Below are 26,767 nucleotides of genomic sequence, written 5' to 3' on the forward strand. Positions count from 1 at the left end.
TATTATACATAAAAAATAAAAATAAAAATATTATACATACTATTATGCATACATGTATGGATTAAATAATAAAAAAGTATTTATTTATTATACTAGGCTCGCGAGCCTCACGAGCCGAGCTTCACTGGGATCGACCTCCGCTCGACTAGCAAATGGGCCTATATATCATGCTTGAAGCTTGGTTTAAACCAAGTCAAGCCGAGCTTGAATAGCTTGTGAGAAGCTCGGCTCGTGGCCACCGCTACCGGCACCTTAGTTGTTGAGAGAGACTTGCAATCATAAGAGACGTCAGAGGCCCCGGGTGATATCCTAGGGGTGTGAACTTCGACGGTTAAGTCAATAACGCTAAGGGAAAATAAGGTGAGCTGGAGAGCTTAGTAAGATAAGGTGAAAACTTGTGAGGAGAGCTAGTGAGCTTGTAAGGAGAGTTGGAGAGCTCATATGGGGAGTTGGTGAGCTCCATATGATGAGTTTTATAGCTCGTATGGGGGAGTTGGAGGGCTCCATGTGCCGAGGTTTTCCAGCGTGCCTTGTTCATAGTAGTGTACTAACATGTTCAGTTGTGTCCAAATGAATGGGGGACTCACCTATTTATAAGAGAGGGGCTTCATCCAAGAACTGACACATCTCTCACATGTGGTTAGAGCTTAGTCCACTTGTCGTGCCCTTGGTTGACACATTGTGTGCACATGGTAGGCAGTAGGCCTACACATGTTGCTTGTGCATGTTATGAGTTGGGGTCAGATCAGTTCGTTAGGACCAAGTTAGCTCATTACTCATCAGGACTAGGTTATCTCACCAATATAGGTAAGCTCGTAGCTTGTCAGGACCAAATCATCTTGTTAATTGACAACTTTGCCCCCCGCATGCTTCCACTTGGCGATTTCTAACTGATGGTCGTTTTTCACCTTTATCATAACCTAAATGTATTTGTCATCATGAAGACACAATAGATAACATATGTTTATAATGAGATGTTCATTAAACTTCTATAATAAGCGATGAAGTGGCATTAACAAGAATATTGTTCTTCACAGGGTTGGGTGGATTGGTTTTGGTTAAGATCCTATTGGTTTGGACTAGACCTGTTCACAAGCTTGGCATTAGGCTTCTTGGCCCATGAACATTATACACTTTTACAGGCTCAAGCTTTTGGCGAGGCTCATTCAAATTTTAGTAAAAGCTAAGCCTAAGCCCAAACTCATGAACAAGCCTAATTTGGATGCAATTTGATACTTCTATTCATTTAGTCAGCTCAATCTTGGACTAGACTTTTAGGTTTTGGTACCTTAAGTAGGGGTAATAATGGGTTGGGTTGGCCTTTAGGCCTAAGTCTACATATATAATATAATAATAATATGATACTAGCGGGGACCCGTGCAATGCACGGGATTTATTAAGCAAAAGCTAAATAATAGAAATGGTCATTTACTAAAATACCACTTATAGTTTCATGGATTTACAAAAATCTACCCTATAGTTAGCAATTTACTAAAACACCACTTATAATTTGTAATGGATTTAATCAATCTTCCATTAGATGACGGTGGAAAATGATAATGTTGACCCTAATGTTCATTTAAATAGATTAATCAAAAGAAAATAAAAATAAAAATACTATTTTTTCCCTTAGTAAGACACGGACAACCACTCTATTGGCTATATTTGGTCAATTTTATTTTCTGTACAAAAAAGTGTTAAGGGTATTTTTGAAAAAAAAAATATGGGCCGAATGGTGAAAAAGCACTCCTTAGTGAAAGGTTGGTTAAGTAAATAAGTTGTAAAATATATATGAGATGTTTTAGTAAAATGAAAACTATAAGGTAGGTTTAAGTAAATATGTAAAACTATAAGGTGTGTTCTAGTAAATGACCCTAATAAAAACACATAAGAGTATACAATTGTTTTAGATTTTCAACTTTTTAAATAATTAATAATATTCATATTTTAAATACTACTTTTAATAATTTTTTTATAATACAAAAATAACAATAATTAATTTTAGTTAGGTTTATTCATCAAACTGATGAAACCAACTAACCTGATCAACTTGACCCCAGTTGGTCATTTGTAAACTGACCAAGATCGAACGACCTAACCATGGATATATATATATATTATATTAAAATTTTATATTTTAAATATAACTTTTAATATGGAAAAGTGGAAAATTTCCCATATTTCTTAGTTTAAAATGTTTTATATCATAAATCTAATTTTTAAATTTATTTTTCAATAATTGCACTATAATTTTTAAAATTAAATTAAACTTTTATGTTTAAATCTTTTGAACTGATTGACGATTTGATGAGAATAAAAATTATCATATTTTTATCCCTCGATATTCAGTCTTTTATACTTAATTAGTACCTAATTGGACTCACTATTCTTGTATTTCGATTTATGGCACGAAAGAAGGCGTCAAGGGAAAAACAAGGTTAATCGGGTAATTTTACACAGTTTCAGCACCGCAAGATAATTTGGGCATAACTCTCCCATCTGGACTCCGATTGAGAAGATTCAAGATGCATTAGAAAGATGAAGAAAAACTCCACAACTTTTATGTTTTGAGTTTTAATAGATTCAGACTGCATCGAGGTCAAAATTGGGCCCGAAGTCTAAGAAAATTCATAGAGGAGCCCAGTTCGCAGCTGAAGCCCAGTTTGCAGAGAAGCCTTGCAGCGGCCCAATTCGTTAAAGAAGCCCAATACGAATGCAAGAATAAGAAACATCAAAGAGTCCTAACATATTCAATTTTCTGTTGTATTTCTAGAAATATAAAAGAAGATTAGGATTACTAGTTAAGAGATAATGATAGACTAGATCTAATCTAAGCATTATCTATTAGAGAACTGATCTCCCAAAGGAGAAAGAGCTCCTTAGAGGAGTAGGAGACAACACCCTCCTAAAGCTATAAAAAGGGGGGCGGACTAGCACCTAGGGCACCATCAAATCCTCCAAGAGAGCTTCAGCCTTTGGAGAGAGACATCAGCAACGAAGGAGGAAGAAGCAGAGTTCGCCCCCCCCCACTCATTTGGAAGTTGCAATTTCATCATGGAGTGTCTGTAAGTTTTTATTTCTGGTTGAAGGGTTTTTTATTCTATAAACATTGTGAGATCTAATTGATTTTTATTTCAGTTCATTATTTATGGATATTCATATGTTTTCTGCGATTAACTGTGCGGATTATTTTTATTGATTAAGCAAAAAGGGCCCCTTGCTCATTCAATGAAAATAATCTATGGCCGATTGAACCTCCAGTTTCGTATATGATTGGTAGGTTCAATCATGGTGGCAACTTACAGAAATTGATTGCAAAAAAGTTTTCGATCTATGTTAGGAAAATGTATGATCTGGTTTAAACGGTCTGAGCTTGTGAGATCGCTGACCAGAATTGGGTCTCTCCCCTCTTAATGCTATTAATAGATTAAATCCTAAGAGCTTGCTTAGGACTGTCTATTTATAAGAGAAGCAATCGAAGAGCTTGTTTTGGTTGTCGAATAATACGAGTAAAGGCTGGTTGTTAGAGCTTGTTAATGGCTATAACCAATTTATTTGTAAACATACGAATCTATCTTTTTATCGATGATTGATGATAAGAATCAAAGCTGAACTTGTCCCTTCAACCGGAATCTATCTCCCATCGATGATCTTTTGCTTTATGTTCTTTTCTTATTTTCCTTAGCTTTACAACCCCTTACTTCGTTTACTTGGAAATAAATCCACCAAATCCCTATGGAGACGACCTTGCTCATCATTATCTACAAATTATTTAATTGGAGCAAGACTATTTATCTTTGGTTGGATTCGACACCCACCACTAAACAAAAAAATCAACCCAAACTAATACAACTTGAGTGGGTCGATTTCACAAAAGGTCAGTCGGTTTCAGCTAATCAACTCCCCAACTTGACCATGTTAATTTGGTTAGCCAAATAGTCTATGACCGAACCAAACCAACTCTTGAACACTCATAATTTCTACTAAATTAATAGTCTCATATCTCATAAATAATAATAGTTTAATATCCAATAATTATTGAAAATTTATAGTGAAAATACACAATTATTGAAAATATATTGATAATGAAAAAATGCAATAATTACAAAAATACAATAAGTACTAAAAATATATTAACTTAGTCAATAAATAGTATAATCTCAAATATAGTTTAATCCCTAATAAATATTAATCAATAAGTTATAACAAAAATGAAATAAGTGAAATAAATTAAATTTAAAAATTTCAATAATAGTAGTTTAATCTTCAATAATTATTGAAAGTTTTCTATTAAATAACAAAATAAAATAAATTTATACATAATCATTGAAATAACATTTATATAATTATATTATACATAATTATTGAAATACAATAAATATTAATTTTGGTATATATAATTATATTATAAATATAAATTAAGAGTTTAAAATTATTATTATAAATATTATTTTTTGAAAGTTATTTTCTTGAATTATTACTTGATATAAGTGAAGTTAGTTATTTACAATATTATGTAAAAATATTAAATTATTATTAATTTTAATATTATGTTATTATTATTTTTCTACTTTTAAGATTTTTTTTTAAATTTATTACATAATTTCTTTATTTTAACTATTTAAAATCTAGTTATGTTAAATATTTTGTTATTTAAATACTTAAATAATATGTCAAATAATTATATTTTAAAATATTAGTCATTTATTTAATTTATGTATCCATAAAAGCATAATTCATACTATTATTACATAATTTCATTATTAATTTTGTAATACTTTAAAGTTGTTATATAATTTTGTTAGAGTATTTAAATAATTCTTAATTTTTTTAATCCAAAATTTTTAGATTGATATAGATAAAAAGTAGAGGAGAGGATGAATAGGAATTATGGATAATTTAGGAGAGAATTTCTCTACTGAATTAGAGATAATTTTGGAGATAAATAAAAAATAGAGATAATTTTGAAGATAAATAAGAATTAAAGATAATTTTGGAGAAAGTGGGGGTGGTGGGGAGGTTTTTTAGGAAAAATTTTAAGAGAAAAAATTATTTAGGTTATTGAAAAATTGCACCTCATTAGTTATTTTAAAAATGACATAGAATTAAAAAATAAAAAATATAAAAAAGAGAAAATTTCTAGATTTCCTCGTTTTAATATATATACATAGATGTCGAGAGAGACATGTCACCCTGTCATATTTCTACAGTACAGGGATGTATATGTAATTTACCTTTTATTCTATTTATTTTAAATGAAAAAGGGATTAAAAAAAAAAAAAAATCTCGAGAGAGACCGTGGGTGTTTGTTTGTGTGGTCTAGGCTGAACGCTCCCGCCCACTACTTCTCTCCGTTATCTCTTTCTTTCTTCGCCCTCGCACTCGTCTTCTTCGATTGTTCCAGTTCCACCACTCGCCAACACATTTCCTTGTAATTCTTGTTGCCCGAAAAAAAAAAGAAAAACGAAAGAGAAAAAGAAAAGAAAGAATCGAAGGTTGATCCCCGTCGCTTCGAATATAATCGAGTATTCGAGTATCTCCTTGATGCTCTGCTGGAGTAGTTCGTAATCTTTTCTACTGCTTTTTTTTCTTTTCCTGGAGTTCCGGTTCGCCACCCGCCAATTCAGTTGGAGCTCTGTTTATTGTTGTCTGTTGTTTTGTTTGCACGAGTCCATGCGATTTCTATGTTCCGATGCTTCGTTATCGTAGAAATGGCTTCTACTCCTTCTATGTCAGGTAGGTCTACTCTCTCAAAACTAGTTTTCATGGGATTGATTCTTTTGTCTTTTATATCGTTATGCGATTCTTGGTCAATGGTTTTTAATTCTGTCCTCTGGTACGGACAATGGTTTGGTGATTTTGTAGTTCCTGTCGAATGCTTGAACCTTTGTAAGTTATCCAAAGGGGATGGCAGTGGAAGATACGAGTGTAGCATCCTCTCCTGTGCGTGGAAGGCTCCTAGGGTCTTGACTGGTTCTCTTGCCAGCACGGCTCATTCTCCTCATTGTTCTTCCTTGCCGGATGGGCGAACGGGAAGAAGAAACCAGACCAAATCTGTGAGTTTCTTTTTTCTCAGTTGTATTTCTATGTGTTGTTTCTCCTTTTCATCTTTTGAGTATTGACAACAATACTATAAATGACTTTACGTTCACAGAGTCGATTTTCTTTCCCCTCCTCCTCTACCTGTTTTTGCGCTGATTCTGTGAGGTCTAAAGAAGGAAGAATTGTGAATATATTTCTTGCGTTTGATAAGTGTTTATTCCGTAGAAAGCTTTTTAAAAATGAATAACAATGTGCACTTTAGCAGCTAGTCATTGAAATTATGTTGTGTATCCAAACCATCCTTGACATCTCTTTCTCTTGCTGGGATTGTTTAGCATGTATTTTCTTCTTTTTTTTTTAATATATAACTGTACCATTTTATTCTTCATTGCGATTTAATCAAGTCCCTTGCCATCCAGCTGAATTTGTTGTGGAAAAATTCTGCAACAGTAAAGAATTTTGGGCCAAAACATCCATGTGGACTTATTTGTGAGAGAAGATAATTCCATCTATTTGACAATCTTCATAGAAGAATTCAAATTCCAAGTTAATGTCTTATGCACACTTTAAAATGTGGACTGATTGTCTTGTTGTGTAACAAGGCAGGGTTAACTAAGCCTCTCAGATTCTGGAGATTAGTGCATATTCTTGACTAGATTTAGGACTATTTTGGGTACAACAATATCATTTAGCAAATCTCAAGGATACAAATGGCATTATTCTTTCTTTATCCAGGGTTTTCGTTTTGGGAGCATTGAGGTCTATGGATCATACGTATATAATGGGACTCCATTCCTGGCTGAATTGTACTATTCCTCTTGGAACAAAAAGTCAGTTATGTATAGTGGGAAAAATATTCAGTTCACCTGATAAAATTTTATAGATTATTCTGTTGTTGGGGGGGGGTCTTTGATGATGTTGACAACCATTGGGAAATAGTGATGAAGTTTGATATCTAATGCACATATCCAATGGCCTGAGCTTGTACCTGAAATGCTTTGGTAATGCTCTGTGTTTGCTGGAATGAAGCTGCCAAAGGAGAAGAGAAGAAGAAGAAGAAGGAGAGTTGAGAATGGCGGCAATAATCTCTCAGCCGGCCCTAGTCTATTATTAATAAGTGTATTACATAATGTTACACAAATAGACTAGAATGCCCCTGATTAGTGATGGGACACCTAGACAAATAAAAAAACACTAAATAAGATTAGGTCCAATAACAAAAGACTAAAGACCCAATAGAGATAAATAAACATATTAAGACAGCCGAACCAACACTCCCCCTCAAGCTAAGCATGGATGTCAATCATGTTTAGCTTGCCAAGTAAGTCCAAGAATTTTACTATAGCTAGCCCTTTAGTTAAAACATCTGCGATCTGCATCTCGGAGGGAGTATAAGGAATGCATAGCTCTCCTGAGACTATTCTTTCTCTGACAAAGTGGCGATCTATCTCAATATGTTTCGCTCTATCATGTTGCACTGGGTTATTTGCAATGTTGATGGCAGCCTTGTTGTCACAGTACAACCTGAGAGGGCACTCGATCTTTATTCCAAGTTCACCAAGAAGGATCTTAAGCCACAGAAGTTCAGCAACACCATGAGCCATAGCTCGATATTCAGCCTTTGCACTTGATCTAGCAACCACATTTTGTTTTTTACTCCATGTAACTAGATTTCCTCCAACAAAGGTGCAGTACCCGGAAGTGGACTTCCTGTCCCCAACAGAACCAGCCCAATCTGCATCAGTATATGCTTCAACTTCAATCTTATTGTGTTTTCTAAACAGAATCCCTTTCCCCGAGCAAGACTTCAAATATCTGAGAATCATTTCCACAACTTTCATGTGAGGGACTTCAGGAGTGTGCATGAACTGACTGACAACATGTACAACATAAGCAATGTTAGGGCGAGTGAGGGACAAATAGATCAACCTCCGCACCAGCTTTTGGTATCTTTCCTTGTCAAGGTAGTCCTCTCCTACTGATTCCTGTAGGCCATGGTTCTGTTTTATTGGAGTATCTGCTGGCCTACACCCCATCATGCTTGTCTCTTGTAGAAAATCAATGACATATTTCCGCTGACATATGTAGATGCTCTCTTTTGATCTAGCAACTTCAATCCCAAGGAAATATCTCAGTTGACCCAGGTCTTTGATCTCAAATTCAGCAGTCAAGAATTCCTTTAGTCTTTTAATCTCTTCCTGATCATCCCCTGTAATCACCATATCATCCACATAGACAATAAGTGCTGTAAGTTTTCCATTTCTCTTCCTTATGAATAAGGTGTGATCTGCCCCACTTTGAGTATAATCACCTTTCTTCATGGCCCCACAAAGCTTCTCAAACCAAGCTCGAGGAGACTGCTTAAGACCATATAGTGTTTTTCTCAATCTGCACACTTTCCTGCCAAACCCATAACCTGGTGGAGGATCCATGAATACCTCTTCATGTAGGTTGCCATTTAGGAAGGCATTCTTCACGTCCAACTGATTAGCTCCCATGAGAAATTTGCAGCTAATGACAATAGAACTCGGATTTTGTTGAGTTTTGCTATTGGAGCAAAGGTTTCTTTGTAGTCAATCCCTTCTTTTTGAGTAAACCCTTTTGCTACAAGTTTGGCCTTGTACCTTTCAATGGACCCGTCCTCCCTATGTTTTATAGTGAACACCCACTTGCATCCAACAGTGCCTTTCCCTTCTGGTAGATCCACTAATTCCCAAGTCCTTGCTTTCATTAAGGCTTTCATTTCTTCGTCCATAGCCTCTTTCCATCTTGGGTTGGATACTGCCTCTGAATACTTAGTAGGAACATGCACAGAAGAAAGAGCAGACACAAAAGAACAATAGCGGGGAGACAAATGTGAGTAAGACACAAAATCAGCAATGGGGTGTCGGATAGTACAAGAATGGGTAGGCTTACGAAGGGAAATAGGAAGATCCAAGTCAGAGGGATGTGTGATAGGATTACCTGGGGCTGCTGAGGCAGGTTGGTCTGAGTCCAATTGGTTTCTGTCATGAGTTGGAGGACCCTTTTTCCTTCTATTGTAGGTGATTCTTATATCTTTTTGCTGCCTTCTGGAGTCTTCAGTAACATCTGCAACATCACTAGTAGTAGCTGGTGCAATGGGAGCCTCATTAGATTCACCCGGGATACCACAACTAGGAGGGTCAGGAGGAGAAGGTGGAAGGTCCGAGGCAGAAAGAAGCACAAAGGAGGGAATAGAAGAATCATCTTCCATCCTGCTAGTCTCCCCCTGAAGAGGATTCTGGGAAGAATGAAAATAGGATTAAGACTAAAAAAAAAACCACATCCTTTGTGACATATTTTTTCTTGGTGACTAAATAGGATTGAGACTAAAAAAAAACCACATCCTTTGTGACATATTTTTTCTTGGTGACTGGATCATAACACTTGTAACCCTTCTGTGTAGGAGAGTACCCCAAAAAGATTCCTTTTGTAACCCTATGATCCAGTTTGGTCTTCTTTGGATCCTATACATGTATAAAGCATACACAACCGAAGACTCTTGGTGGAAGAGAAAAGTCTGGAAGATGAGGGCAAAGGACAGAGAAAGGAGTTTTCATCTTCAATACCTTGGATGGCATTCGATTTATCAGATATGATGCAGTAAGGACTGCTTGAGACCAACAGTTTTGGGGAACCTTGTGCTGAAATAGTAAGGCTCGATGACTGATGGATCATTCTAGCATCCTCCATAAACAGATTTAAGGACCTTTCAAAGTATTCAACTGCATTATCAGACCTGAATTGTTTAATTTTCTTGCCAAATTGTGTTTCAACCATTTTGTAAAATGCCATGGTTACCCGTGGCACTTCATCGCGTCCTTTTAACAAGTAGATCCATGTGCATCGAGAGTAGTGATCAATAAAACTGATAAAGTACCGAAAGCCATCAACAGAAATAATGGGTGAAGGGCACCAAACATCAGAGTGGAGTAAATCAAAAGAAGCTTGAATTTCATTATTAGAAATTGGATAAACAGTTCTACATTGTTTTGATAATTGACAAATTTCACAAACTAAATTTTGACTTGAAACACCTTTGAATAATTCTGGAAACAACACTTCTAATGATGAAAAAGGTAAATGACCTAGCCTAGCATGCCACAGATGTAACCTAGTTATTGACTCCACATTGGACTGACTACTAGTAGCAGATGTTTGTAAGGTCGAACTGATGTCTGCATCGAGGTAGTAGAGGCCTCCACACTCATGACCTCTCCCAATCGTCTTTTTGTCAATCTGTCTTGAAAGACACAATGAGTAGTGTCATAATTCGGGTCTGCCTTAGAGTTCTGCCTATCTGAGATCAGTTATGTAGAAGAAGAAAGGTGAAAGAGAGAGAGAAAGAGAGAAGAGAGAATTCTAGTTCGAACTGGAAGAGTCAACATAACATCTCCCAGTCGGCCAGGAAGTATTTATATTATTAAAAATAACTGAAAAGACCTATGTGCCCTTACTTAAGTTAGGAGCAATTGTTCCAACACAACATTACAGATCAACAACATTAAACTAGGTATAAAGACAGAAATACCCCTACGCTAACACTCCCCCTCAAGCTGGTGAGTATATATCATATACTCCCAGCTTGTTACATATGTAGTCCACTCTTCCCCGATTCAAGCCTTTTGTAAATAAGTCAGCCCATTGATTTCCTGTATTAACATGTGTAGTGTCCAACTCTCCATTCAGCACCTTCTCCCTCACAAAGTAACAGTCAACCTCAATGTGCTTGGTTCTTTCATGAAACATTAGATTAGAGGAGATATGAACTGTAGCCTGATTATCAGAATAGAGCTTCATTGGAGTGTTAATGTTGTACCCTACTTCTTGTAGAAGGTTCCTTAGCCACACTAATTCACAAGCGGTGTGCGCCATAGCCCTATATTCTGCTTCTGCACTGCTTCTTGCAACAACCGTCTGCTTCTTACTTTTCCATGTCACCAGATTACCTCCTAGAAACGTGCAATAGCCTGTAGTAGACCGCCTATCAGACATAGAACCGGCCCAGTCAGCATCGAAATACCCTTCTATTTCAAGTTTTCCGCCACTCTTGTATATCAGACCGCGACCCAGAGCCCATTTTAGATACTTCACAATTCTCAGAACTGCATTCCAATGAGGAATCAGAGGTTTTTGCATGAACTGGCTTACCACACTAACCGCAAATGAGATGTCTGATCTGATAATGGTTATGTAGTTCAATTTGCCCACAAGTTGCCGGTATCTGCTAGGGTCTTCAAACACTTCACCCATATCATTGCTTAGCTTGGTATTTGTGTCCACGGGTGTTTCAACTGGTTTGGCACCCAACAAGCCTGTTTCTTCCAGCAAATCAAGCACATATTTCCTTTGGCACAGGTTAATACCATACTTGGATCTCGCTACCTCTATCCCCAAGAAGTATTTCAGCTTACCCAGATCCTTTGTTTGAAAGTGATCCTGCAGATAAGTCTTCAGCCTGTCAATACCAATGTTATCATTCCCAGTAACAACAATATCATCTACATACACCACCAACAGTATTTTTCCTCCCGGAGAGTCATGACTAAATACAGAATGGTCAACTTTGCACTGTTTCATACCAAACTTCTTTACCACCTCACTGAACCTACCAAACCATGCTCGAGGAGACTGTTTAAGCCCATATATAGCCTTCCTTAGTCTGCACACCTTACCATCCTCCCTCTGAGTAACAAACCCTGGAGGTTGCTCCATGTAGACCTCATCGAGTAAGTCACCATGCAAAAAGGCATTCTTGATATCAAGCTGATATAGTGGCCACTCATACATGGCTGCAAGAGAGATCACAACACGAACTGACCCTATCTTAGCAACCGGTGAGAAGGTCTCTGTGTAGTCAATACCATAGGTTTGGGAGTACCCTTTTGCAACCAATCACGCTTTCAGGCATTCAACACTACCATCATGCAGATACTTAACCGTATAAACCCATTTACAACCAACAGCTTGCTTCCCAGGAGGAAGAGCAGTGAGGTCCTAAGTATGATTATAATGAAGGGCTGAGAGTTCTTCTTCCATGGCTCGACACCACCCTGGAGAGGCAAGGGCTTCCTGGACATCTTTAGGGACAACAACTGATGATAACAGGGTGACAAATTGGCGATGGGAAGCGGAAAGGTGAGTAAGAGAAACATAATTAGAAATGGGATGAAGGGTGCAAGTACGTTTACCTTTCCGCATAGCAATGGGTAGATCAAGCTCAGATGCTAAGTGCGGGTCTGGTGCCGGATCCGTCGACGGAGATGTAGTCGGAGTAGTAGTAGCTAGTGCGCGTGGGCGATGTGTATACACATGACGGATAGGTGGGCGTTCAGCAGGTGGTGGCACCGGAGGCAAGGGTTTGGTCACGACTGGAACAAAGGAAGGAAGATCGACAACGGGAAGTGGAAGAGGAGGAGGTGATGAGGAGGAAGGAGAATCATCGGACCCCAAAAAGAATGGAGTAGACTCAAAGAAGTTGACATCAGCACACACAAAGGATCGTCGAGAACCAAGATGGTAACACCTATACCCTTTCTGGGTCCGAGAATAGCCAAGGAAAATGCACTTGGGAGAACGGGCATCGAACTTGTATTCCCGGGACCCAGATTATGGACGAAGCAGACACCCAAAAACTCTCGACGTAAGAGGAAATAGAGACAAAGTGGGAAACAAGACCTAAAACGGAGAATGACCATCAAGGATGAATGTGGGCATCCGATTAATCAGAAAGCAAGAGATAAGCATTGCATCACTCCAAAAAGGTTTGGGAACATGCATGTGATGCATGAGGGATCTTGCTGTTTCAAGGAGATGGCGGTTCTTTCTCTCAGCCACCCCGTTTTGTTGTGGGGTGTAGGTACACAAAGTCTAATGTATAATGCTGTGTTGGTCAAAGTATTCCTGAAATGAGGAGGATAAATATTCGCGGCCATTATCAGAACGGAAAACTTTGATGTGGGTACCAAATTGGTTATGAATCTAAGCATAAAATTTCTGAAAAACGGTAAACAATTTACTTCTTTCTTTCATTAAATAGAGCCACGTCATCCTTGAAAAATCATCCACAAAAGTGACAAAATATCTGTATCCATTATATGACATCACTTTATAAGGACCCCAAACATCTGAATGAACTAAAGAAAAAGGATTCGACACACGATTATCAACCCTAGAACTAAAGGGAACACGATGGTGTTTCCCAAATTGACACGACTCACAATCCAAAATTAAAAGCTGACTCAAGGATGGAACCAATGACTTCAAGACTTTTAGCGACGGATGACCAAATCGGCAGTGCCACTGGAGAGGAGAAAGAGATGACTGGAGAGCTGTTGAAGTTCTACCGCCACCACCGTCAAGATAATACAGTCCACCTGCTTCATGCCCTCCACCAATCTTCATCCCCGTCTTGAGATCCTGAAAAACATACATAGAAGGATAAAAGGTAATGGAGCAGTTAAGTGATTTGGTCAGCTTACTAACAGACATAAGGTTAAAAGGCAATTTAGGAACATACAAAACTGATGAGAGGGATACAGGATCTAGGTCAACATTACCAACACCACAAATTGAGGATGTGGAACCATTAGCAAGGGTGACAGATTGTGATGTTGAGCAATGGGATAAGGAGGAAAACACACCTGGAGTTCCAGTCATGTGATTGGAGGCTCCCGAGTTAATGATCCAGGGATTTGGTGTGGATGCCAGACAAGCCATACCCGAGTGAGCGAAAGTCGCCGTGTTCTGCTGTGATTGGATAAACCTCTCATATTCATCACGGGGAACACTCACCATCTCCTTCATGGGACTATCTGTGGATGTAGGAGGCATCTGATCAGATGAATGATTCTCCTGTCTAAAGCTGGAACTTGAGTCAGCGGTCGTGGCATGATTGGTCCAGGTTGAGGGAGGACCATGTAGATCATAACAATAGTTGATGGTATGTCCATCCATACCACAATGAGTGCACTTCCTTGGGCCTAAGCTACGTCCTCTACCACGGGCTCCCCCTGAATCTCTGCCCCCAGTACGACCACCACCACGATTATGAGTAGACCCACCATTGCCACTTCGGCCATACGTGGAACCACCACCACCACCACGGCCAGACTGAGCTCCCCTAGCTCCACCTCTAACACCACGGCCTCTCGATACAACAAAGGCAGATCTATCTGAGATATTAGAGTTCTCAGTAGATCCGATAGAAATCCTTCGGAGTCGAGCAAATACCTCTTCTAAGGAGGGAAGAGCTGATCCTCCTAATATCTGAGCCCGTACTGGTTCATATTCAGACTTTAGTCCCACAAAAAATCTAGTCACATCAAGCTGCTCTCTCTGTTGTTGCTGAATCTTGACATCAGAAGTGAGAGGATGATAGACATTCAACTCATTACGTATGTTTCTCATGTTGGCATAGTACTCCTCAAGACTCTGATTGCCCTGTTGTAGGTTAAAGTACTCTTGATAAAGCTGATAAACTCTGGTTGTATTATCCTGCCCTGAATACAATTTCTTCGCATGGTCCCACAAATCTTTGGCAGTATCAAGAAACATGAAGTTCACACTAATCCTGGGTTCCATACTGTTCCACAACCATGTGATGATCTGGGCATCCTCTTGCTCCCAGTCTTCATACTCGTGAGAGTCAGAGGAGGGTTTCTCCTCTCTGATGTGTTTTACCTTCTTCTTTGCCTTCAGAAAGACTTCAATGGATTTAGCCCAAGGCACATAATTCTCTCCATTTAATTTAATGGAGGTCATCTGCACACTACACACCACTAGGTCACACCTGTCACACTGATTGCAGCACTTATTGTTGCTGGAATGTGTGTTCTTTACACCACAAACCCTATATCACACCTGTCACACTGATTTCAGCACTTGTTGCTGAAAAGTGTACCATTTACACCACAAACCCTACTCCTACAACTACCTGAAATCTCACCACTATATGATCATATCTCTTCCTTCGAAATGCACAAAGAAACCAGCATAAACCCTAGCACATTACAGTCCGAAACCCTAGCATATGGTCTGAAACACACTTCCTATTTAATCCACAACAGATATCTTGCACTGAGATCTCTTACCTTATCACTGAAGTAACAACCATATGAGCAGGAAATCAGTCCACACACGACAGCCGCTGCACACACAACAGCCACACACGACAGCCACTGCACACACAGTTCGACCCTCTATTCTTCCTCTACTAGGAGAGGGCGATCTCAGAAATCACAGCAACCAGCCACATACAACCTGACTGGAGGCATAGAAACCTCCAAGGGAAGAGGGCGATCACTTCTTTTCAGCCCTTTCCCTCATCTCCGATCGAATACAGAAAAAAGAGGAAAAACCCTAGATAGGGTGCGTAGAGAATAGAAACCTAGGCAAGCAGAAATCTAGGTAGATTCAAGTAGCTCTGATACCATGTCATAATTCGGGTCTGCCTTAGAGTTCTGCCTATCTGAGATCAGTTATGTAGAAAAAGAAAGGTGAAAGAGAGAGAGAAAGAGAGGAGAGAATTCTGGTTCAAATTGGAAGAGTCAACATAACATCTCCCAGTCGGCCGGGAAGTATTTATATTATTAAAAATAACTAAAAAGACCTATGTGCCCTTACTTAAGTTAGGAGCACTTGTTCCAACATAACATTACAGATCAGCAACATTAAACTAGGTATAAAGACAGAAATACCCCTACGCTAACAAGTAGGAAAAAAAGTTATGCTACAATTCAAATTCTCGGTAAGCTTTGAAACAAATAAGAGATTTGAAGAAAGGTTGGGAACATGCAAGACAGATTTGAGTAAGAGGCCCTTGCTTAGGTCAACCACCCCTTTCCCAGAGATGGTAGAGAGGGAACCATCAACAACCCTCATCTTATCTTGGCCAGACAGTAAATGATAGGAAGAAAATAGAGAAGACATATGTGTCATGTGGTCAGTTGCACCGAAATCAATAATCCAAGAAGCAGGATCAATAGAACTAGTTGCACTAAAAGCAGAGGTAGTACCTGATCTGGCAAGGGAGGTGGAAGCAAGAGAATTGGTCCTTAGACGGGCTAGTGCCCGGCTAAGTACCTCTACCTCATCGGCAGTGAAACCCAAGGACCCGTGTCCGGGGGAATTAGCAATCTGTCCCATGGAAGAGGAAGTAACTGTGGATGAGTGTTTTGAGCCATCACCACTATGATTGGCAACTAGATTCCCACTTGCAGCTTGACCCTTCTGATGCTTCTTATCTTTCTTCAAAGCAGCTGGTTTCAGATGTGGATAGAGAACCCAACAAGTCTCTTTCACATGCCTTTCTCCTCCACAGTGGGTGCACTTCAGATGTCTCTTGTCCGAGTACTTATTCCCCTTTTGATTTGTAGAAATTAGGGCCGAGTGTTCCACAGATTGTTCAACTGGCTTAGTTTGAGTATCAACTTGCATATTTTTTCTTCTAACCTCTTCATTCCTCACGAGGTAGTAGACATGATGTAAGTCTGGCATTTCATCCCTTCCCAGAATTTGGGACCTTATGCTCTCATATATTGGATCTAGGCCAGCCAAAAATTTAAATGCTCTGCCCTCTTCAATTTGTTTGTCATGCCTTTCCTTGTCTCTGGTATTCCCCCAATCAAGAATGAGGTGATGATCTAGCTCTTCCCATAGTCTTTCAAAGGTAGCAAAATATGTTGCAACAGTCATATCCCTTGCCTCAAGGCAGCAATGTGTTGATTCAATCTATAAATTCTGGCATTATTTTTTCTCTGCCCATAAGTTTTAGACACTTTCTCTCATATGTTGGCAGCAGTGGAGAAATGTTGAACAGTCCTAACTACCCTTGGAGTCATTGAAGCAAGTAGCCAGGACATAACTGTAGCATTCTCCTTACGCCAAACAGCATAATCAACACTACCCACTTCAGGTTCCTTCTTCTGCCCGTCCAAATAACCAGTGAGTTCCCGGGATATGATAAAGAGCATGGCTGAAACAGACCATTATCTGAAGTTATACTCATCCAACAACACATTAGTAATCCACAAGCTGTGCAGATTTGGATTTTCCAGATTAGGGGACTTCCCACTAGTCCTAACATCTCTAGAAGACACTTCCCCGGATATAGAAGACATCTTCTCCTACTTGCAAAGATCAAAACTGTAAACACAATATACAGAGAACTGTTTCAGACTTATGGAATTTGCTGCACTGCAAACTCTGTCCAGAGAACCCGTAACAGAGCTGAAACCATGAGCACCACGCTGCTGTACTGCGCTCTAATTACTGCTGTCGCAGACTGTAATCAGTCCAGACTTCTGCTGTGCTCTAATCACTGCTGTCACAGCCTGTAATCTCTGCCATGTCCAGTTCTAGGATTCCCGAGATCAGCCCTCCCACCTAGATCTGTTCCACACAGATCTCTCTTAGCCGAATGGCTACAATCTGCTGTACTGAGTCTATTAGGGCATCAGCTTCTGGGACTAACTCCCCTTGGGCCCTACAACCAAGGGAAACCCTAGATGTAGGTCCTGCTGTGTTCTACGACCAACCCTAGGGTTTCTTTGCAGCAACCAAGATAGAAAAGAGGAAGAAAGAGAGTTGGATACGAGTAGAAGATGAAGCGGCGGCTGTAACCAGGTGAAAGATTAGAGCTCTGATACCATGTTTGCTGGAATGAAGCTGCCGAAGGAGAAGAGAAGAAGAAGAAGAAGAAGAAGAAGGAGAGTTGAGAATGGCGGCAATAATCTCTCAGCTGCTGACCCTACTCTATTATTAATAAGTGTATTACATAATGTTACACAAATAGACTAGAATGCCCCTGATTAGTGATGGGACACCTAGACAAATAAAAAAACATAAATAAGATTGGGCCCAATAACTAAGGCCCAATAACAAAAGACTAAAGACCCAACAGAGATAAATAAACATATTAAGACAGCCGAACCAACACTCTGAGGTACTTGGTAGGTTACACTGAAGTTCAGTTGGTTGTCTCTTGGCAGTTTAGATGGTCCAACTTTTGTATCTTTGATTAAAAAATTATCTGAGTGTTGTATTGTTACCTTGGTAGCTCGTAGCTGACACAGAGCAATGCCAGGTGTCTGAGATGTCAACCTCTAGAGATCATAAGATAGTGGTATGGTCATGAATATTATGTTTCATGAACTTTCTTTAACAGTTTTAGATAATCATAGCCATTTTGCTTTGAGAATATCTATAGTCCTGCAGTCAGCATGTACAACGAAGTTTTTTTTTTTTTTAATGTGTACAAACCAAATAGGTATGCATGGGTATTAAATTTCATATGGGGCCAATGTGGCTCTTGTTTTTCCACTTTCCAGAGATCTGAAGCCTCATATTTTGGAGACTGGTACGTCACAAAAGCTGCCAAGTTTGCATTTTCTGGGAGGTTACATAGGTCATGTTTGCTTCCTGTTGCTTGTAGAAGATGGCAATTACGTTGTTCTTCCTCATTTTCTTCAGAATCTACTGATATAATTTCTCCTGAAACATTGTGGGAGGTATGATATTACTCTTGTTATAGCTTTTTTTCCTTTTTTCTTTCATCTTTATATCACTAGGAGTTTCAACAGATCTAAAGGTCTCTGTTATATTACACAAGTTTTTATTGTTTACTGTGGTTATGCTTCATTTCCTCTCCATAAATCCAACTATTGAATCTGTTAAATGCCAAAATGGCTTCTTCTTATGGTATCGAACTCTCAAATCTGAGTTAAGATGTTAACATTAATTGTAATGTCTTTTCCAAATTTGCATTATGGTATGGACATTTTCTAACATTGTTATTTTAGCATGTAATCACTTAAGTTTTTGAAATGAGAAATAAAATAGTTAATATGTGGTTTTTAAGAATGTCAGCAAGCTCTGTGTTTAGACCCCATCTTAGGGAAGTTGCAAAAACAAATTCTGTGGACTGACCCATCTAACCCATGAGGACATAAGTGATATTGATGAAAGGTCTCTTGTAGTAAAGGGATGTCTTACAAGCAAAACAGTGGCAAAGGTGTACATGCAGAGGTGCAATACCCAGCCAGTTGTGACAATTGACGAAAAAGGCATTGGGAGGGGTATGGAGCAGCATTCAATTTGCTTTATATATTCTCAATTGTACTCAGGTTAGGAAACCTTGAGAACCCTAATTTAATGATATAAAAGCCAGTTTATTTGTTAGGGTTGTATTCTATTAAATTGAGCATAGTAAGTTTCACAAGTATCAGGGGGATCTTTGTGGACATAGTCATAAAAATGCCAACCACATTAAATTGCTTTGTTATTCTCTTTTTGCACTCTTTTATTTCATTTCTTCTTGATTTTTGTCACAACATCCATAAACATAAAACAATTTTAAAATGTTGAAATCATAAAGCTAAGATCAAAGATATTTTTCTTTTTTCTTTTTGAAAATAAACTTTCATAGGTTTGCAATGAATCGAGTTTCATAGGTTTTCTTCATGTGCATGAGTTTGCAATGAATAGAGTTTCACAAGATTTGTTTTCTGTTTATCAACATCGACTTTCATAGGTTTTGTTGTTGTTGTTGTTCTTCTTCTTTTGTTTTTTGTTTCTTTTTTATTTTTTGCTTTTTAATTTTGACAGTCAACAACCATCAACCATTGATTGTGTTGCATTGATGGGGGCACCTTACCATAAAAAAACCAGATAGCAAAGGAAGGATACGAAATGGCACTAGGCTGACCACAATTCAATCCCACCTGCACAGATGGTTGAACTTGAAATGATACATTGTTCCAAATGTATGGTGTACCTAAGGCATACAAGAAAATAAATTTATATGTTTAGTGTTAATTTTTCTTAAGGAACCAAGCTATTTGTCACTGATCTAGATGTTTTGGATGGTTCAGCAGTTTATCGATTGGGGCTAATGTTTCCTTTTTTTTTTTTTTTTTATCAACAACTCAGAAAATGAATTCATTAAGAAAAAATAATGAAGTACAGACAGTTCAAAGATTCATTAAGAAAAAATGTTTCCTATTAAATATAATTCTTTGTTGTTCATTGCATTGTGTGTACTTAATCTTGTCTCCGATTTGGATCACCATACAAACAGTTCAAATATTTTGGCTGGGCTTAGTTCTCAAAACTTTCATGTATGAGGCAGCTTGGTAAACCATTTGTCTAGTCTTTTTAGGAAGATCTTCCGACAGCCTAGATTGCCATAAGATGTAATGAGCTTTTGGGATCTTGTCTTTAAAGATCTAGATTGTTTGGTAAGTATCCTAGTCTACCATGATGTACAGAGCTGTTAAATGAAAGATTTTAGGTGCAGAAAGACAGGAAGCTTCATTTGAAGCTTTTAGATTTTTGGCCATTTTGGGCTTTCATGAGCTTTTTGGGGCATAGGTCTTTCTGGCTTCCTGTAAAGCCTGAAAGACCAAAAAGACTTGCCAAACGCCTCCAGGGTGTCAGATGACTTGGGTGCAAAGTTCTGAAAACTGAAATCGTATCATAAGTTGTAGAGAAAGTTGAATTGAATCATGAATCATATTGTAAATTGTGAGATTATTTCTGTTTTTTAAAAACCTGTGAAAAAATAAAAAATAAATATATTAAAAATCTAAATATAATAGAAAAGTGATTTTACTCTATTTTTAATCCTTATCTACCATATATGTACCTAAAACAGTAGAGTTTACCACCTGTACACTAGAATTTAAAGATGATATAATCAAGTTTGACTTGAAAATCAAATAATCGACATACAATAGCTATTTAATTTATATATGATGGAAAATAGACTCAATATTATTTCTAAAAGGTCTTAAATGATCTAAATAAGTTATTTTCTGCTAAGGGCTTTAAGTCTCCCTTGACAAAACTAAATAGAAATAAATAAATGAAAAGGTAGAGAACTAATTCTTAATTGACTTCATTTTCTTTCTTTCTTTTTTTTTTTTTTGAAACAGGTATTGCGTGAATCGTATAAACCACAAGATTCATGATTCAAATCATAGGATTCAAAGAAAAATCTTAAGGTTTTTTTTGGCAGAAAAAGAATCATACATGAGATTCAAATTGAAACCCTTGGGATTCGTGATTTAAATTCTGAGTTGTATTGTAAACTGGAAGGGTCTGTTTGGTTTGCAACGGGATTGGAATCGGAATTGCCAATTTCTCCTGCTTGTCTGGTTCAGACAGGAATTGGAATTGGAATCGGAATCAGCTGGAATGGATTCTCATTCCTGAAGGAAATGGAAATGCGGTTCTGATTCTACCCAACCAAACAGTCAGAATCAGAATGGATCATTCTGGTTCTGATTCTAGACCCCTATTCACGTGAACCAAAAGGACCCTAAGATTTTGGCAATGTTTCTTGGGTGTATCTGGACATCGTTTAACTCCTCCAGTCACAGGGAACTTCAAATCTTGGCTTAGACTGTTGATTACAGGACATTTTGTGTTCTAGGATCCAAATTGGGTTCTGGGGTGGCATCAGAACTGAGATCTGAATAATTGATGGATAACTTGAAGCAGATGATATAAGAGTGGAAAAATTCATACTCGGGATGCTCTTTGTTGGAAAAAATGTTGGTACATTACAATGATTGCCAAGTCAAGCATTCTTGGAATTACCTGGATTTTGGATTTCATAGAACAGAACCTTGTAATTTGCAAAAACCTTTTCAATATTTTACCAATGTAAATTCGGATTGGTTACTATTTTTTGAGTCGTAGTAATTGTTTCAGATTTTTTTATTATAATTTGCATTTGTTTTCTTATTGTGATTCAAATGTTTATTTAAAAAGGAAGTTTCAAGTCTACCAAGTAATTTTTTTTTTCTGGAAATAAGTAGGGGTATATGTCATGAGATTTTCTTTTTCCTCATTCATAATTGTTGTGAAAGAATTTTTTAACCTGTTCTTGGTTGTCTTCCTAGGATATTGTATGTTTTGTTGTTATTTTTTACAAGGTTCATTTTTCAGGAAAGGCACCAGCTTCTTATGCTTTTTCCAAGAATCTTTAAACAAATCTGTTAACATTGAAATCCATTCATCCTCTTGGTTCTGCTATGCAAACCATTTTCCTTCTTTTTTCTATTTCTGAGTAAATTGTCCATATAATTTTGTTTTACCCTATGTCAGCAAATTTAAACTGCGTTATTGCCGTTGGTTGTTCATGAATCACACTTATAGACTTAGATCTTTATATGCCATTTTTTTGAGTGTCTCAGGACCTTAAACCAACTATTTCATACCTTGCACCAAAAGAGATGGAGTTGGTCCATAATGCTTTGAAGGTAAATTTATTGAAGGTTTCATGTGTCAATCATTTTGTATGGCTATTTCAAACTATCTTTGGTGATGTGATATACCTAATTCTGATTATTTTCCAGTGCAGCTAGCTTTTGAGGCTCATGATGGTCAAAAGAGGCGAAGTGGAGAGCCCTTTATCATTCATCCTGTTGAAGTTGCACGTATTCTTGGAGAACTCGTAAGTTGACAACATGAAAAATGATCTTTACTTTTAACAATGCCAATTCTCACCAGTTTATGGTTTATTCAATTGCTTAAGAGATTTCTTGTGCATTTTTTGGCTATCTGAAGTATAAATTGATCCTTGTTAGCTCCTTCCCCAGGAATTGGATTGGGAATCTATTGCTGCTGGATTGTTACATGACACAGTTGAAGACACAAATGTTGTTACATTTGAAAGAATTGAGAAAGAATTTGGTGCCACTGTACGCCATATCGTTGAGGGAGAGACTAAGGTTCTGTTTTTATTTGTTGAAATTTACTTGTGTGCAACTTCTGTTTGTTTTGTTGACTCTGTAGATGGATAAATTTAATGCTAAGTCCTTTGCCTTACCTTGTCAATTAGGTATCCAAACTGGGTAAGCTAAAATGTAAAAATGCAGATGATACAGCACAGGATGTAAAAGCTGATGACCTGCGGCAAATGTTTTTAGCAATGACAGAAGAGGTGTTTCTTTTTCTTCTTTTATTAATTGTACGGATCAATAATGTTGTGTTATCTAAGCTGGCAACCTTTATCAGGTCCGTGTAATTATTGTCAAACTAGCTGACAGATTACACAACATGCGCACGCTTTCACACATGCCTCCACATAAGCAGGTAATGCCTTCATCAACTTGATAGCCAATGTGCCATCTGGTAGGCAGACAGTAGCATTATTTCTAAAGTTTCTATTCGTGTTGTGTACAGTCCAGCATAGCTTTGGAGACATTGCAAGTCTTTGCCCCTCTTGCCAAGTTGTTAGGAATGTACCGGATCAAGGTGTGTACCTTTGAACCTTTAAAAAGCCAAGTGCCTGTTTTCGATTCTAGATGAGCTGCAATGCTTAATCATGTTCTGTAGATTTACATATTGGCCATCCCCAAAGTTAATGCATATTTTGATCATGAACCTTTTGTGATCATCAGTCATGTTTTGAGATTAGTGTCCTGCTGATTGGTGCTATCATCATCTCTCTTTAAAATTTGACTGCCCTACGAAATCAAAATGTATTAGGAAGTAGACCTATTCATGGGTCGGGTTTGGGCTGGGCTTTGCCTCTGTATCAACAGAACACAACACATTCAGGCCTGAGCCTGAGCCTGAGCCCAGCCCTCATATAGGCTATTAGGCCTGAAGCCCGGCCACGGAATTGAGAAAAAAGATTTCTTTTGCTCAACAACAAAACTTTTTTATTTATATTAAATGACCTCAAAAACCAAAAATACTGAAAGATCTCACCATGGCTTGACCTCTTAGTCCAAGCCCAACTAAGAGCGGGCCATGCCGGGCCAGCCTGTTGGACTACCCGGCCCATGAACAAGTCTATTAGTAAGTTCCAACTGTGTCATTGCTTTATCTACTAGTATTCTAGTAATTTCTGGTTTCACATACAATAAAAAAATTTCTGGCTTCATACTTTCAGAAATCGACTATATTCTAGTAATTTCTGGTCTATCAGTCATATGGTTGCTCGGTTTGGAAGGGAATTGAAAAAAGTTACAATGCTTTTAGCAAGGAAATCAAGTTTGTTGTGGGGAGAGCCGGAGAGGTAATAGTCAATTTCTGGATGGATGTTTGGTGTGGAAACAACATGCTAATGGCTGATTTCCCTGAGTTATTCGCAATTGCATCAAACAAGGAAGCTAAAGTGGCTGATTATGTCCAGTCCCAAAATGGGATGATTATCTGGAATCTTACTTTAGAAGGGCTTTGAATGATTGGGAGATTGAACCATTAGGTAGGCTTCTTCAATGGTTGTACAACAACCAAATAGATGTCAATGCAGCAGACAAAAGGGTCTGGTTAGCAGCAAGCAAAGGCCAATTTTCGGTGAAATCTTTCTATACCAAACTGGTCCAGGAGGAAGAAGATGTGCTTTTCCCTGCGTATTTAATCTGGTGCAAACACAGCCCATCAAAGGTATCTTTTTTCTTCTGGACTGCCTATTTAAATAAGATTCCTACAAGAGACAACTTGGTTAATAGGGGTGTGGTGATTGACTCTAAAAGGTGTGTCTTGTGCAACAATGATGAAGAGTCTGTTGATCACCTGTTCCTTCACTGTGGCTTCACCCACAAAATCTGGGTGAGGATTCTCAGAATTTTTGAAACCAGAAGTTGCTGGCCAAAGTCTATGACGACTTTTGTCAACAGCTGGAACTTACAAGGCCTAAGCAAGAAAGGGAAATGGTTGTGGCATCTGATTCCAGGTGCAGTGTTATGGGTGATCTGGCAAGAAAGAAATTTAAGTATTTCAAAACAGAAGCTGTCAAGAAGACGAAGTGTGGCAGAAGATCGTGGGGAGGCTCTGTTCTTGGTCATCGACTAAGTTTAAAGTTGACAGTTCTTTTTGTAGCTCTCTATTTATATTTGAAAGTCTGTTTGCATTCCCCAATGGTTTGTGGTTTGAATCTATTTTTGTATCTCATTTGTACAGCCTCTGGTTGTACTTTTCTTTTTGAATGAATTGATACTTATCAAAAAAAAAAAAAATTCTGGCTTCAGATCCTTGGAAAAGAATCCATTATTTTTGTAGCAGGAAATGTTATGCCATGATTAGTTTTCATTTTTTTTTTTTTTTGAATGATGCAAAATTTCCTTTCTAAAATTGTCTGCCCTAGGTAGCTAACCTTGAAGTTTATACTGTTTCACTTTCAAGTGTCGTATTTATCTATAATCATCCTATTCCTTGATGATGACTTGCAGTCGGAACTGGAAAATTTATCCTTCATGTACACAAATGCCCATGGTTATGCTAAAGTCAAGAGAAGAATTGCAGAACTTTATAAAGAGCATGAAAAGGAACTTGCAGAGGTACTACTCATGTTACCTTCCACAAGGTTTTATTGCTTAATATGCACACAAAAAGGATGCCACAAATAGCATCTAAGTCTAGCCTCACAAGCATTGTCCAATTGTTTCTGGGTGTGGTTTTCTGCTTAATAAGCCCCTTTTCCTTGTTCCAGGCAAAGAGAATTTTAATGAAGAAAATTGAGGATGACCAATTCTTGGATCTTATGACATTAAAGGCAGAAGTTCGCTCTGTATTTGAGGAACCTTACAGGTTAAGATATACCTCATCTCTGTCAGGGCCTGTTTGGGACGGATTAGTTTTATACATAGCTGCTTTAAAGAAGCTACTGGAAGAGGCTTGTCCAGAGGACCAGTTAAATGGCTGTATGATTATTAAATTGTGCTCTTTTTTTTACCAAACATTATTTATAGGTTTCTGGGTGGGCCCCACCTTCCAAAGTCAACAGCCATAGCATGGAATTCCCTCCCAAATGGGCACCTATTATAAGACAGCTATAGAAATAGAGTATCATGTATGAATTAGATACTGGAATGTGGAATGCCTACGATCATATAACTTGCTTTTCAGGTAGTTTGCCAAACTCGTAGGCAACTTGTAATTTCAACTTTGACGTATGCATGCTTTCATGCAAATAAATTCTTGAGTACATGTGTATACATGAATATAACATGTACAGGCTAATATAACCCAATGCTCAGTTGCTCACATGTCATAAATTTTCATTCTTTGAGACAGCTTGGCTTTTCCTAGGAAATGATACAAAGTTTGGACACAATTATAAATCATTTGACCTACAATTTCAGGAACCTTATTGAGTTAATAAATGTTTGGAACCACACAATCTCTTTCCATTGGAATTAGTCATGAATCATGACAAATCTGCAAATATCATACCAGTAAGAAATATGAAAATGTTAAAGAGATTTGGAAATCAATGATTTGTGAGTTGATCTGATGAAAAATAGCCCATTCTTGAATTAGGTTTGATGGGGGATCAGTCCTTTAAAACAGGCAGTTATTGCAAGGAAGTTATTCTATGCATTCAGGCCTCAAGATGAACCTAATTTTGGGTCACAAGGTGGATGTAATGTGCCCACATCCAGCCAGACCATAGAAACAGATGAATCGCTCTTAATGCTGCCATGGGTCCCACTAAAGGGATGATGTAGGATCAGTGATTTTAAAGACGCCTAGCCAGGCAAGGCGTATTTTTGGGTATAACCCTTGTCTAGGACCCAGGCACAGAATTTTCAAAAGGCCCCAGGCGTGTGCCTTTTGCTAATGTTGCTCATTCTTTCATCCTAATAAAAGGTATTTTTAAAAGACACTAAACGTTATAAAACCTTTTTTTTTTTATAGGGATTAAGAATTCAATACCCTGATATGGACTTGTTTGGGCTTGCCTCGA

At 38.0% G+C, this 26,767-nt stretch overlaps 1 protein-coding gene across 2 annotated transcripts in view; it reads left to right on the forward strand.

The window, feature by feature from the left end:
• Positions 1-5,288: 5,288 nt before the first annotated feature.
• LOC148867597 (putative GTP diphosphokinase RSH1, chloroplastic) overlaps positions 5,289-26,767 on the forward strand; it is a 29,524-nt gene continuing 8,045 nt past the window's right edge. The window contains exons 1-11 of one of the 2 annotated variants that reach the window (XM_088981008.1): positions 5,289-5,736; positions 5,866-6,056; positions 18,393-18,572; positions 22,263-22,328; positions 22,430-22,522; positions 22,668-22,799; positions 22,910-23,011; positions 23,086-23,163; positions 23,254-23,325; positions 25,251-25,358; positions 25,511-25,608. In XM_088981008.1, the coding sequence (XP_088837134.1) occupies positions 5,685-5,736; positions 5,866-6,056; positions 18,393-18,572; positions 22,263-22,328; positions 22,430-22,522; positions 22,668-22,799; positions 22,910-23,011; positions 23,086-23,163; positions 23,254-23,325; positions 25,251-25,358; positions 25,511-25,608 (1,172 nt within the window). In that variant the 5' untranslated portion in view covers positions 5,289-5,684. Of the gene's footprint in view, positions 5,737-5,865; positions 6,057-18,392; positions 18,573-19,040; positions 19,188-22,262; positions 22,329-22,429; positions 22,523-22,667; positions 22,800-22,909; positions 23,012-23,085; positions 23,164-23,253; positions 23,326-25,250; positions 25,359-25,510; positions 25,609-26,767 lie in introns of those variants that run through there. The other variant, XM_088981009.1, reaches the window with a different exon arrangement.

Source organism: Nelumbo lutea, chromosome 3 (assembly GCF_056320005.1).
Source record: "Nelumbo lutea isolate HS-2025 chromosome 3, American lotus-T2T, whole genome shotgun sequence".
Taxonomy (NCBI): Eukaryota; Viridiplantae; Streptophyta; class Magnoliopsida; order Proteales; family Nelumbonaceae; genus Nelumbo; species Nelumbo lutea.